The 13,948-nt window shown below is 43.8% G+C and overlaps 1 protein-coding gene across 3 annotated transcripts in view; it reads left to right on the top strand.

The window, feature by feature from the left end:
* Positions 1-13,948, top strand: part of grid1b (glutamate receptor, ionotropic, delta 1b) — a 595,515-nt gene that overhangs the window by 507,345 nt on the left and 74,222 nt on the right. For all 3 annotated transcript variants that reach the window (XM_072373293.1, XM_072373292.1, XM_072373294.1), the window contains exon 7: positions 7,859-8,020. In XM_072373293.1, the coding sequence (XP_072229394.1) occupies positions 7,859-8,020 (162 nt within the window). The remainder of the gene's footprint in view (positions 1-7,858; positions 8,021-13,948) is intronic.

Below are 13,948 nucleotides of genomic sequence, written 5' to 3'. Positions count from 1 at the left end.
TGACTTCACCACATGACATCACCTCATAACATCACCTCGTGACATCACCTCGTGACATCACCGTGTGACATCACCTCATGACATCACCTCATGACATCACCGTGTGACATCACCTCATAACATCACCTCATGACTTCACCACATGACATCACCTCATGACATCACCTTGTGACATCACCTCATGACATCACCTCATGACATCACCGTGTGACATCACCTCATGACATCACCTCATGACATCACCTCATGACTTCACCTCATGACATCACCTCATGACATCACCTCATGACATCACCTCGTGACATCACCTCATGACTTCACCACATGACATCACCTCATAACATCACCTCGTGACATCACCTCGTGACATCACCGTGTGACATCACCTCATGACATCACCTCATGACATCACCGTGTGACATCACCTCATGACATCACCTCATGACATCACCTCATGACATCACCTCGTGACGCAGCTGGTTTGTTGCGTCTAAACGAGGAAAATCTTCGTGCTTTAGCAGCCGGAGCGTGTGTGTAAATGGATGAATAAATAGGTTCATGTGTTCATAAATAACTCCTTTATTTAAGCTTCTATTAATGTCGCCATTTATCTAATTTAATTTGTCATTTTATTTGGAAAATATTCAATTTCTTTCTTTGTTCATTTGTTATTTTTGTATTTATTTCTGCTATTTTCCTTTATATCATATTGATGCATTTCTTCTCACCAAAGTGTTACTTTTTTCATTTATTCCTTTTAATCAATTTATTTATTAGATTTTTTTATTTATGTATATTTTCTCTTATTTATTTGAGGGAATATAATAATAATGAATTTATTTTGTTACATTAACACAGAAATATCTGCAGTTCCTGCAACGTTTCGTTGAAGCTGTTTTTTAAAGTGTTTTATTTCTCTATCTGTTAGTGTTTTGTGGGCAACTCATTTCCAGGTTTTTCCATTAATTGCAAACTCCATTTTCTGTTCTCTGAGTACTTTTTGTGCTCAGAACATTGAACTCACAACGAACAATGCGAGTCCTTGTGTTTACAATCGTTAATTCAGATGAACGCGTCCTCGTCCCTCTTCCTCCGGGAGGACCGACGGACCTTCAGCGAACAACAAATTCCACATTTCCTGCTCATTCAGGAGCACAAAGCAGTAACTCGAGGGTAGAAATGATGAAAATGAGGGAGTCGGTGACAGGAATGACTAAATTCAGGGACGATTTCTCTGCATCCTTTGTGTCAGCACCTCCAACACGTCCTGCTTCCTCTGCATCGGACCCAGGAACAGCTTTCCAGGCGGCTGTGGAGCACCACAGGGACTGATCTCTGTGGCTCTGCACTGTCCTGGTGGCAGAAACATGGAAACACCTCCATGTTTTACCCTGTGCTGGTGCAACCCGGGACCTTCACACAGCACATCCATAAATTCATGAGCGCATTCATAAATCCAGCCAGCGCACACAGGCGCTGTCCACATGCTGTGTACTGAGCGCGCTCAGAGTGTCAGACCTGATCACAGCATTGAAATACTGTCTGGGTGTTAAACAAGGACACGAAGGTGCAGGGGAGGCAGAGGAGGCAGAATGTGAAAAGCAAAAGAAACCTCCAGGAAACTGGTGCCAGTTTGGAAATGTGGGGTCATATAGTCAAGAAAAGGGACATAATATTATCCTTTCAAGTCTCTTTTCTAGCCTTCATGGGCTCAGGGAAAGAATCCGCCCACCTGAAATACTTCTGAAACTGGATACTTCGTGGATACTTTGTGAATACTTAGTGGATACTTCGTGGATACTTTGTGAATACTTCGTGGATACTTTGTGAATACTTTGTGAATACTTCGTGGATACTTTGTGAATACTTAGTGGATACTTCGTAGATACTTCTTGGATACTTCGTAGATACTTCTTGGATAATTCGTGAATACTTCGTGGATACTTCATGGATACTTCGTAGATACTTCTTGGATACTTCGTAGATACTTCTTGGATACTTTGTGAATACTTCATGGATACTTCATGGATACTTCTTGGATACTTCGTGGATACTTCGTGGATACTTTGTGGATACTTCTTGAATACTTCTTGAATACTTCGTGAATACTTCGTAGATACTTCGTGGATGCTTTGTGTATACTTCGTGGATACTTCGTGGATACTTCGTGAATACTTCGTAGATACTTCGTGGATACTTCTTGAATACTTCGTGAATACTTCGTGGATACTTCGTGAATACTTTGTGAATACTTCGTGGATACGTCTTGAATACTTCTTAGATACTTCGTAGATACTTCGTGGATACTTCTTGAATACTTCTTAGATACTTCGTAGATACTTCGTGGATACTTCGTGGATACTTCGTGAATACTTTGTGAATACTTCGTGGATACGTCTTGAATACTTCTTAGATACTTCGTAGATACTTCGTGGATACGTCTTGAATACTTCTTAGATACTTCGTAGATACTTCGTGGATACTTCTTGAATACTTCTTGAATACTTCATGAATACTTCGTAGATACTTCGTGGATGCTTTGTGAATACTTCGTGGATACTTTGTGGATACTTCTTGAATACTTCTTGAATACTTCGTGGATACTTCGTGGATACTTTGTGGATACTTCTTGAATACTTCTTAGATACTTCGTAGATACTTCGTGGATACGTCTTGAATACTTCTTAGATACTTCGTAGATACTTCGTGGATACTTCTTGAATACTTCGTGAATACTTCGTGGATACGTCGTGGATGCTTTGTGAATACTTCGTGGATACTTTGTGGATACTTCTTGAATACTTCTTGAATACTTCGTGGATACTTCGTGGATACTTTGTGAATACTTCGTGGATACGTCTTGAATACTTCTTAGATACTTCGTAGATACTTCGTGGATACTTCTTGAATACTTCGTGAATACTTCGTGGATACTTCGTGGATGCTTTGTGAATACTTCGTGGATACTTTGTGGATACTTCTTGAATACTTCTTGAATACTTCGTGGATACTTCGTGGATACTTTGTGGATACTTCTTGAATACTTCTTGAATACTTCGTGAATACTTCGTAGATACTTCGTGGATGCTTTGTGTATACTTCGTGGATACTTAGTGGATACTTTGTGAATACTTCGTAGATACTTCGTGGATACTTCTTGAATACTTCGTGAATACTTCGTGAATACTTCGTGGATACTTCGTGAATACTTTGTGAATACTTCGTGGATACGTCTTGAATACTTCTTAGATACTTCTTAGATACTTCTTGGATACTTCTTGAATACTTCGTGAATACTTCGTAGATACTTCGTGGATGCTTTGTGAATACTTCGTAGATACTTCGTGGATGCTTTGTGAATACTTCGTGGATACTTTGTGGATACTTCTTGAATACTTCTTGAATACTTCGTGGATACTTCGTGGATACTTTGTGGATACTTCTTGAATACTTCTTGAATACTTCGTGAATACTTCGTAGATACTTCGTGGATGCTTTGTGTATACTTCGTGGATACTTAGTGGATACTTTGTGAATACTTCGTAGATACTTTGTGGATACTTCTTGAATACTTCGTGAATACTTCGTGGATACTTCGTGAATACTTCGTGAATACTTTGTAGATACTTCTTTGATACTTCGTGGATACTTCGTGGATATTTCATGGATACTTCATCCAATACTATCAGGCTTTATCATACGTATGCTAGGATAAGCTATGACATGATATTTTACTTTAATGTCAGGGTTTGTTCTTTAAAAAAGAGAGAAAAGGTGAAACTTGTTCATCACAGTTGGTTCAGCTGGATGAAATCTATCTATTCACTGGGTCACCAGTTCCGAACAGGAATATACCTGCAACTTGCTCCGTTGTGGTTGTAATTGTTGCCAAACTTCCTGTGAATCACACCTGTTACCTGAGGAGTCCATGAAAGGACTCAGCCATCGGCACCGTCCCATTTCTCCAACGTTTTCCTCTGTTCACAAACGTTTCCAAAATGGTACTGATCCCTGATCCCTAATCAGTAGCACAGACGTGGGTAGCTGTGGTCCTTCTGGCTCTATCTGGTTAAATTGGGCCCCTACGGCCCCCTGCATGCTGCAGCCTGTGGACAAATAGCTTTAATTTCTGAGGATGCTACAAACAAGCGCAGGATATGCTTTGCAGCCATTATAAACACAAAAAAAGTGTATCCCGGCCTCAGAGATGTTTGTCATTAGCCTGTTTGTGCTAAAGCTGCTTTAGCTGGATGAGTCACCGGCTCATATGCCAGAGGCTCAGCTACCATTCGCCGGGTCGGTACCTGGTTTTAGCAGGGATACAGATGGGCGTGATGCCATGAGAGGGTCGAGCTGGATTTCCTGCAGTCCTAATGGGCCAAACTATATGTGGTATAAATCCAAGTGTTGTTCTGTCACACTGCAGCTGAACCACCTCTGATTTTACGTGTTTCTTCAGAAAAATCCATTCAGATTGGACTCATTCCAGTAAATTTGGTGTCTTTAATCCTGAGCTCAATCTTCCACCCACACACAGGCTGCCAGTTATTTCCTCTTGTAAGATATCAGCGATGTGTGGCTGACATTTAAAGACAGCAAACGGAACAATTACTGAAATACACGCTGACAAATGCAGTGTTTTCCTCTGTCGTGTTTTGACATTTGTTGAGACAATAGTAGCCGAGGTCTTTCCTCTCCTCGTCTCCTCGTCTCCTTCTTTTCTTCCTTCTCTGATTCCTCGCTGTTGCTGCTCGCCGTTTCTCCTCAAACGACCCGAAACACCCTCACCTTTCCTCTCCTCGTCTCCTTGTTCCCTTCTTTTCTCCCTTCTCTGATTCCTCGCTGTTGCTGCTCGCCCTCGCCGTGTCTCCTCAAACGACCTGAAACACCCTCACCTTTCCTCTCCTCGTCTCCTCGTCTCCTTGTTCCCTTCTTTTCTTCCTTCTCTGATTCCTCGCTGTTGCTGCTCGCCCTCGCCGTGTCTCCTCAAACGACCTGAAACACCCTCGCCTTTCCTCTCCTCGTCTCCTTGTTCCCTTCTTTTCTTCCTTCTCTGATTCCTCGCTGTTGCTGCTCGCCGTGTCTCCTCAAACGACCTGAAACACCCTCACCTTTCCTCTCCTCATCTCCTTGTTCCCTTCTTTTCTCCCTTCTCTGATTCCTCGCTGTTGCTGCTCGCCCTCGCCGTGTCTCCTCAAACGACATGAAACACCCTCACCTTTCCTCTCCTCCTCTCCTCGTCTCCTCGTCTCCTTCTTTTCTTCCTTCTCTGATTCCTCGCTGTTGCTGCTCGCCCTCGCCGTGTCTCCTCAAACGACCCGAAACACCCTCACCTTTCCTCTCCTCGTCTCCTTGTTCCCTTCTTTTCTTCCTTCTCTGATTCCTCGCTGTTGCTGCTCGCCGTGTCTCCTCAAACGACCTGAAACACCCTCACCTTTCCTCTCCTCGTCTCCTCGTCTCCTTGTTCCCTTCTTTTCTCCCTTCTCTGATTCCTCGCTGTTGCTGCTCGCCCTCGCCGTGTCTCCTCAAACGACCTGAAACACCCTCACCTTTCCTCTCCTCGTCTCCTTGTTCCCTTCTTTTCTCCCTTCTCTGATTCCTCGCTGTTGCTGCTCGCCCTCGCCGTGTCTCCTCAAACGACCCGAAACACCCTCACCTTTCCTCTCCTCGTCTCCTTGTTCCCTTCTTTTCTTCCTTCTCTGATTCCTCGCTGTTGCTGCTCGCCCTCGCCGTGTCTCCTCAAACGACCTGAAACACCCTCACCTTTCCTCTCCTCATCTCCTTGTTCCCTTCTTTTCTTCCTTCTCTGATTCCTCGCTGTTGCTGCTCGCCGTGTCTCCTCAAACGACCTGAAACACCCTCACCTTTCCTCTCCTCGTCTCCTCGTCTCCTTGTTCCCTTCTTTTCTCCCTTCTCTGATTCCTCGCTGTTGCTGCTCGCCCTCGCCGTGTCTCCTCAAACGACCTGAAACACCCTCACCTTTCCTCTCCTCGTCTCCTTGTTCCCTTCTTTTCTCCCTTCTCTGATTCCTCGCTGTTGCTGCTCGCCCTCGCCGTGTCTCCTCAAACGACCCGAAACACCCTCACCTTTCCTCTCCTCGTCTCCTTGTTCCCTTCTTTTCTCCCTTCTCTGATTCCTCGCTGTTGCTGCTCGCCGTGTCTCCTCAAACGACCTGAAACACCCTCACCTTTCCTCTCCTCCACCTCCGTCATTCCCCTGGTCGTCTGTCCACCTGCTCCGAACTTACCTGGAACATCCAGGGAGGCATTTGTCTTAATAATTCATGCTAAAGAGGGCTGAATGGCCCCGGAGATGCTGCTCAGGTGGAACCGAGGCGTTTCAGCAGCACAGGACAGAGTGTTAAATGACATGAAAACATGAAACAGCCCGTCACACAGATGGTCAACTTCATGAATAATCTGTAGTGATTGAATGAAGATGGCAGCCGGACATCCTGAGACTTCTGCACATGTTGAACAGATCAGCTTCAGTGTAGCAGCAGCAAAGCTTTCCCTGCATCCTTCGATGCTTCTCTATCCTCCTCTTTTCTTCTCTCCTCTTCTCTTCTTTCTCCTTCTCTCTTCTCTCTCCTTCTCCCTCCTTCTCCCTCCTCCCTCCTTCTCTCTTCTTCTCTCCTTCTCCCTCCTTCTCCCTCCTCCCTCCTTCTCTCTTCTTCTCTCCTTCTCCCTCCTTCTCCCTCCTCCCTCCTTCTCTCTTCTTCTCTTCTTCTCTCTTCTTCTCTCCTTCTCTCCTTCTCCCTCCTTCTCCCTCCTCCCTCCTTCTCTCTTCTTCTCTTCTTCTCTCTTCTTCTCTCCTTCTCTTCTTCTCCCTCCTTCTCCCTCCTCCCTCCTTCTCTCTTCTTCTCTCTTCTTCTCTCCTCTTCTCTCTTCTTCTCTCCTTCTCTCATCTTCTCTCCTCTTCTCTCTTCTTCTCTCCTTCTCTCTCCTTCTCTCTCCTTTTCTCTTCTCTCTCCTTCTCTCTTCTTCTCCCTCCTTCTCTCTTCTTCTCTCTCTCCGGTCTTCTTCTCTTCTCTCTCCTTCTGTTTTCTTCTCTCTCCTTCTCTCTTCTTCTCCCTCCTTCTCTCCTTCTCCCTCCTTCTCTCTCCTTCTCTCCTTCTCTCTCCTTCTTTTCTTCTCTCTCCTTCTCTCTCCTTCTCTCCTTCTCCCTCCTTCTCTCTTCTTCTCTCTCTCCGGTCTTCTTCTCTTAGCTCTTCTTCTCTCTCCTTCTCTCTCCTTTTTTTCTTTTCTTCTCTCCTCTTCTCTCTTCTTCTCTCCTCTCTCCTTCTCCCTCCTCCTCCCTCCTTCTCCCTCCTCCTCCCTCCTTCTGTCTTGTAACTTTGGTTTTTCATGTTCAGCTGCATGACTAAAGAGGACATGAGGGAAAAGCCTGAATGATGCCTCTGGCAGCTGTTGCCTTCATGCCAGTCAGCTGCACTTATCTGGACAGAGCGCTGCTCGTTTGTTTCTGGGCCGTCTGCAGCCCATTGGGCGGCGAGCCGCCTCGACACCATCAGTGGTGTCTGAGCGCAGCATCCAGATGTGCCACATGTGGTCACTGCGTGTGTTTACCTTAAAAAAGAAAGAACACCAGGTTTTACATGTCAACATGTGATAAAACTCAGTGAATCCAACCTGAACAGCAACATGTGGCTCTGAGGCTTAATTCATTCAAGAAAAACTCAAGGAGTGAGCGTAAAACTAAGTGAACCCCTGATCCAGCAGCTTCAGCAGCAGCTTCAGCAACAGTGTAAAAAACTAAGTGAACCCCTGATCCAGCAGCCTGTAGCAGCAGCTTCAGCAACAGTGTAAAAAACTAAGTGAACCCCTGATCCAGCAGCTTTCCTCCTCCCCCTCTCCAGGTGTCCAACCTTTACCTGTACGACAGCGTGTTGATGCTGGCCAACGCCTTCTACAGGAAGCTGGAGGACAGGAAGTGGCACAGTATGGCGAGTCTGAACTGCATCAGGAAGTCCACCAAGCCATGGAACGGAGGCTGGTCCATGCTGGAGACCATCCAGAAGGTAAAACAGGTCTTTTATACTCAAATATTTCTTTTATTTATCATTATTTGCATTGCAAACACATGTGATAAACTATAGAAGTGAGACTATAGAAAGAAATCGAAGCCCAGTCTATTTTAAAACAGTCGTCTTTAGAGTTTCTATCAATTATTTAACTGAAAGGAACTTCAAAGACAGACGAGGGCCTGTGGAGGAGACCGTAGAACAGGAATAAACAGCTCCTTGTTCACAGAAGATAATTCAAACATGAAAAGTGGTCCAGCTCAGACCCTGATGTGAATCTAAATTACAGCCCGAAGCCTCGTTCTTCCACTTTAATTGTTAAAAGATGCTTTTCAGCCATGCTGATGAGCCTGGATCTCTGTGTTTTATTAAAAAACATCAGGTTTTTCGTGTTTCTGTTTAAGGAACTCATGAATGAAATGAGAGCATTTCAGAGCATCTGAGCCTCTGAATCCCTGTAAATGAACCTCAGCCCAACATGTTCCCTTTATGACCAGATTAATCTTTAAATCGACCCGAAAGGTCCAGTATCTGTCTGAGTTCTGCTGCCAAACACTTCTGGGCACTTCCTGGACAGGACAGGAAGCTGTTTTTTATCGATCATGGGAGGAATTATCGTGATATCCTGTAATTCTGCTCTAATTTTGCTCTAAATGTGCTCGTTATAAGGCTGCATCACTGCAGCTGGACGCCTCAGAAATGTCTGATGAGTGGAATCAAAGCAATAAAAGGAAGATTTTAGTTTAATCCTTGCATCTGTGGATCCAAAGCTCAGAAAGCGAGTTCATAACCAGGTATGCAAGCTGTATGAAATGACTTTTAATGAGCAGCTGCAGCAGAAGAGAAAAACACCGACCGGATCTCAGATTAATAAACCAAGAATATGAATGATGTGATAAAAGCTGGAAAGAATGAACTGTGTTCTCTCTTCTTCCATCAGAGCCAGATCCTTCTGATTGGAGAAACTGACGTTTTAGTGTTTAGTTGTGTGTTTGCAGGCCTGAAAGACTTTAATCAGAATGAAGGTTTTGGCCTGACTGTCATCTCTGGAAAATACCAGAGAAGAAGAAGGAAATTGTACCCTGCAGAGTATTTTTAGGTGAGTGCTGCTGCCTCTAATGCAGCAAACACAGCAGCTCTCAGGCCTCATTCTCCTGCTGGAGAGGGAAAGTTACAGCTCAGCTCACCCTGTGGCGCTCCCAGGACCAGACCCGGACCCTGAGGATGAAAGATGCTGCAGGGACACAGCTTCACCCCAATATAACTGCATCAGATCAGTGTAATCTGATTACTTCTCACAGCTCGCTCTCTGGAGTAACGCTTATCGGATTCATTAGAGTTCGGTCATCTTAAACCGAACTGAGCAGTTCAGAGCAGTTTTAAGCTTTTCACATTTTGTTTATGTTTATGTTTAGGTTTAGGTTTAGGTTTAGGTTTTGTCCAAGCAAAGCTCTGAATTAGCTTTCCAGAGACTTTTGGAGGAGGTGCCGACCCCTTTCCAAACATGAGATTGAGGGTGAAGAGGTCTTTGAACGCACCTTCGACAGATACCAAACATGAGATTGAGGGTGAAGAGGTCTTTGAACGCAGCTTCGATAGATACCAAACATGAGATTTAGGGTGAAGAGGTCTTTGAACGCAGCTTCAACAGATACCAAACATGAGATTCAGGGTGAAGAGGTCTTTGAACGCAGCTTCAACAGATACCAAACATGAGATTCAGGGTGAAGAGGTCTTTGAACGCAGCTTCAACAGATACCAAACACGAGATTCAGGGTGAAGAGGTCTTTGAACGCAGCTTCAACAGATACCAAACATGAGATTCAGGGTGAAGAGGTCTTTGAACGCAGCTTCAACAGATACCAAACACGAGATTCAGGGTGAGGAGGTCTTTGAACGCAGCTTCAACAGATACCAAACATGAGATTCAGGGTGAAGAGGTCTTTGAACGCAGCTTCAACAGATACCAAACATGAGATTCAGGGTGAAGAGGTCTTTGAACGCAGCTTCAACAGATACCAAACACGAGATTCAGGGTGAAGAGGTCTTTGAACGCAGCTTCAACAGATACCAAACACGAGATTCAGGGTGAGGAGGTCTTTGAACGCAGCTTCAACAGATACCAAACACGAGATTCAGGGTGAAGAGGTCTTTGAACGCAGCTTCAGCAGATACCAAACACGAGATTCAGGGTGAAGAGGTCTTTGAACGCAGCTTCAGCAGATACCAAACATGAGATTCAGGGTGAAGAGGTCTTTGAACGCAGCTTCAACAGATACCAAACACGAGATTCAGGGTGAAGAGGTCTTTGAACGCAGCTTCAACAGATACCAAACATGAGATTCAGGGTGAAGAGGTCTTTGAACGCAGCTTCAGCAGATACCAAACATGAGATTCAGGGTGAAGAGGTCTTTGAACGCAGCTTCTACAGATACCAAACATGAGATTCAGGCTGAGGAGGTCTTTGAACGCACCTTCAACAGATACCAAACATGAGATTCAGGGTGAAGAGGTCTTTGATGCGTCCTTCTCCATATAAAGATGCGTCCTTCTCCATATAAAGATGCGTCCTTCTCCATATATAGATGCGTCCTTCTCCATATATAGATGCGTCCTTCTCCATATATAGATGCATCCTTCTCCATATATAGATGCGTCCTTCTCCATATAAAGATGCGTCCTTCTCCATATATAGATAGGTCCTTCTCCATATATAGATGCGTCCTTCTCCATATAAAGATGCGTCCTTCTCCATATAAAGATGCGTCCTTCTCCATATAAAGATGCGTCCTTCTCCATATAAAGATGCGTCCTTCTCCATATATAGATGCGTCCTTCTCCATATAAAGATGCGTCCTTCTCCATATATAGATGTGTCCTTCTCCATATATAGATGCGTCCTTCTCCATATAAAGATGCGTCCTTCTCCATATAAAGATGCGTCCTTCTCCATATAAAGATGTGTCCTTCTCCATATATAGATGCGTCCTTCTCCATATAAAGATGCGTCCTTCTCCATATAAAGATGCGTCCTTCTTCATATAAAGATGCGTCCTTCTCCATATATAGATGCGTCCTTCTCCATATAAAGATGCGTCCTTCTCCATATAAAGATGCGTCCTTCTCCATATAAAGATGCGTCCTTCTCCATATATAGATGCGTCCTTCTCCATATAAAGATGCGTCCTTCTTCATATATAGATGCGTCCTTCTCCATATAAAGATGCGTCCTTCTCCATATAAAGATGCGTCCTTCTCCATATATAGATGCGTCCTTCTCCATATAAAGATGCGTCCTTCTCCATATATAGATGCGTCCTTCTCCATATATAGATGCGTCCTTCTCCATATATAGATGCGTCCTTCTCCATATAAAGATGCGTCCTTCTCCATATATAGATGCGTCCTTCTCCATATAAAGATGCGTCCTTCTCCATATAAAGATGCGTCCTTCTCCATATAAAGATGCGTCCTTCTCCATATAAAGATGCGTCCTTCTCCATATAAAGATGCGTCCTTCTCCATATATAGATGCGTCCTTCTCCATATAAAGATGCGTCCTTCTCCATATATAGATGCGTCCTTCTCCATATAAAGATGCGTCCTTCTCCATATATAGATGCATCCTTCTCCATATAAAGATGCGTCCTTCTCCATATATAGATGCGTCCTTCTCCATATATAGATGCGTCCTTCTCCATATATAGATGCATCCTTCTCCATATAAAGATGCGTCCTTCTCCATATAAAGATGCGTCCTTCTCCATATAAAGATGCGTCCTTCTCCATATAAAGATGCGTCCTTCTCCATATAAAGATGCGTCCTTCTCCATATAAAGATGCGTCCTTCTCCATATAAAGATGCGTCCTTCTCCATATATAGATGCGTCCTTCTCCATATATAGATGCGTCCTTCTCCATATATAGATGCGTCCTTCTCCATATATAGATGCGTCCTTCTCCATATATAGATGCGTCCTTCTCCATATAAAGATGCGTCCTTCTCCATATAAAGATGCGTCCTTCTCCATATATAGATGCGTCCTTCTCCATATATAGATGCGTCCTTCTCCACATATAGATGCGTCCTTCTCCATATATAGATGCGTCCTTCTCCACATATAGATGCGTCCTTCTCCATATATAGATGCGTCCTTCTCCATATATAGATGCGTCCTTCTCCATATAAAGATGCGTCCTTCTCCATATAAAGATGCGTCCTTCTCCATATAAAGATGCGTCCTTCTCCATATATAGATGCGTCCTTCTCCATATATAGATGCGTCCTTCTCCATATATAGATGCGTCCTTCTCCATATATAGATGCGTCCTTCTCCATATATAGATGCGTCCTTCTCCATATAAAGATGCGTCCCTCTCCATATAAAGATGCGTCCTTCTCCATATAAAGATGCGTCCTTCTCCATATATAGATGCGTCCTTCTCCATATAAAGATGCGTCCTTCTCCATATATAGATGCGTCCTTCTCCATATATAGATGCGTCCCTCTCCATATAAAGATGTGTCCTTCTCCATATAAAGATGCGTCCTTCTCCATATATAGATGCGCCCTTCTCCATATATAGATGCGTCCTTCTCCATATATAGATGCGTCCTTCTCCATATAAAGATGCGTCCTTCTCCATATAAAGATGCGTCCTTCTCCATATATAGATGCGTCCTTCTCCATATTAAGATGCTTCCTTCTCCATATATAGATGCGTCCTTCTCCATATAAAGATGCGTCCTTCTCCATATATAGATGCGCCCTTCTCCATATATAGATGCGTCCTTCTCCACATATAGATGCGTCCTTCTCCATATAAAGATGCATCCTTCTCCATATATAGATGCGTCCTTCTCCATATATAGATGCGTCCTTCTCCATATATAGATGCGTCCTTCTCCACATATAGATGCGTCCTTCTCCATATATAGATGCGTCCTTCTCCACATATAGATGCGTCCTTCTCCATATATAGATGCGTCCTTCTCCATATATAGATGCGTCCTTCTCCATATAAAGATGCGTCCTTCTCCATATAAAGATGCGTCCTTCTCCATATAAAGATGCGTCCTTCTCCATATATAGATGCGTCCTTCTCCATATATAGATGCGTCCTTCTCCATATATAGATGCGTCCTTCTCCATATATAGATGCGTCCTTCTCCATATATAGATGCGTCCTTCTCCATATAAAGATGCGTCCCTCTCCATATAAAGATGCGTCCTTCTCCATATAAAGATGCGTCCTTCTCCATATATAGATGCGTCCTTCTCCATATAAAGATGCGTCCTTCTCCATATATAGATGCGTCCTTCTCCATATATAGATGCGTCCCTCTCCATATAAAGATGTGTCCTTCTCCATATAAAGATGCGTCCTTCTCCATATATAGATGCGCCCTTCTCCATATATAGATGCGTCCTTCTCCATATATAGATGCGTCCTTCTCCATATAAAGATGCGTCCTTCTCCATATAAAGATGCGTCCTTCTCCATATATAGATGCGTCCTTCTCCATATTAAGATGCTTCCTTCTCCATATATAGATGCGTCCTTCTCCATATAAAGATGCGTCCTTCTCCATATATAGATGCGCCCTTCTCCATATATAGATGCGTCCTTCTCCACATATAGATGCGTCCTTCTCCATATAAAGATGCATCCTTCTCCATATATAGATGCGTCCTTCTCCATATATAGATGCGTCCTTCTCCATATATAGATGCATCCTTCTCCATATATAGATGCGTCCTTCTCCATATATAGATGCGTCCTTCTCCATATATAGATGCGTCCTTCTCCATATCACGTGAAATACACAGAAATGTGCTGTTTGTTCCCCTGTAAGCTCCATCATTCTCCCCAGGCTTCATTGCTGATGAGATGGAAAATGACTCAGAGTAGGACACACAAAGC

This window comes from Leuresthes tenuis, unplaced genomic scaffold, assembly GCF_036924035.1.
Source record: "Leuresthes tenuis unplaced genomic scaffold, fLeuTen1.0.hap1 SCAF_20, whole genome shotgun sequence".
NCBI classification, from domain to species: domain Eukaryota; kingdom Metazoa; phylum Chordata; class Actinopteri; order Atheriniformes; family Atherinopsidae; genus Leuresthes; species Leuresthes tenuis.
Note: the sequence above shows the minus strand (reverse complement) of the source record. Positions and strands in the feature narration are given on the sequence as shown.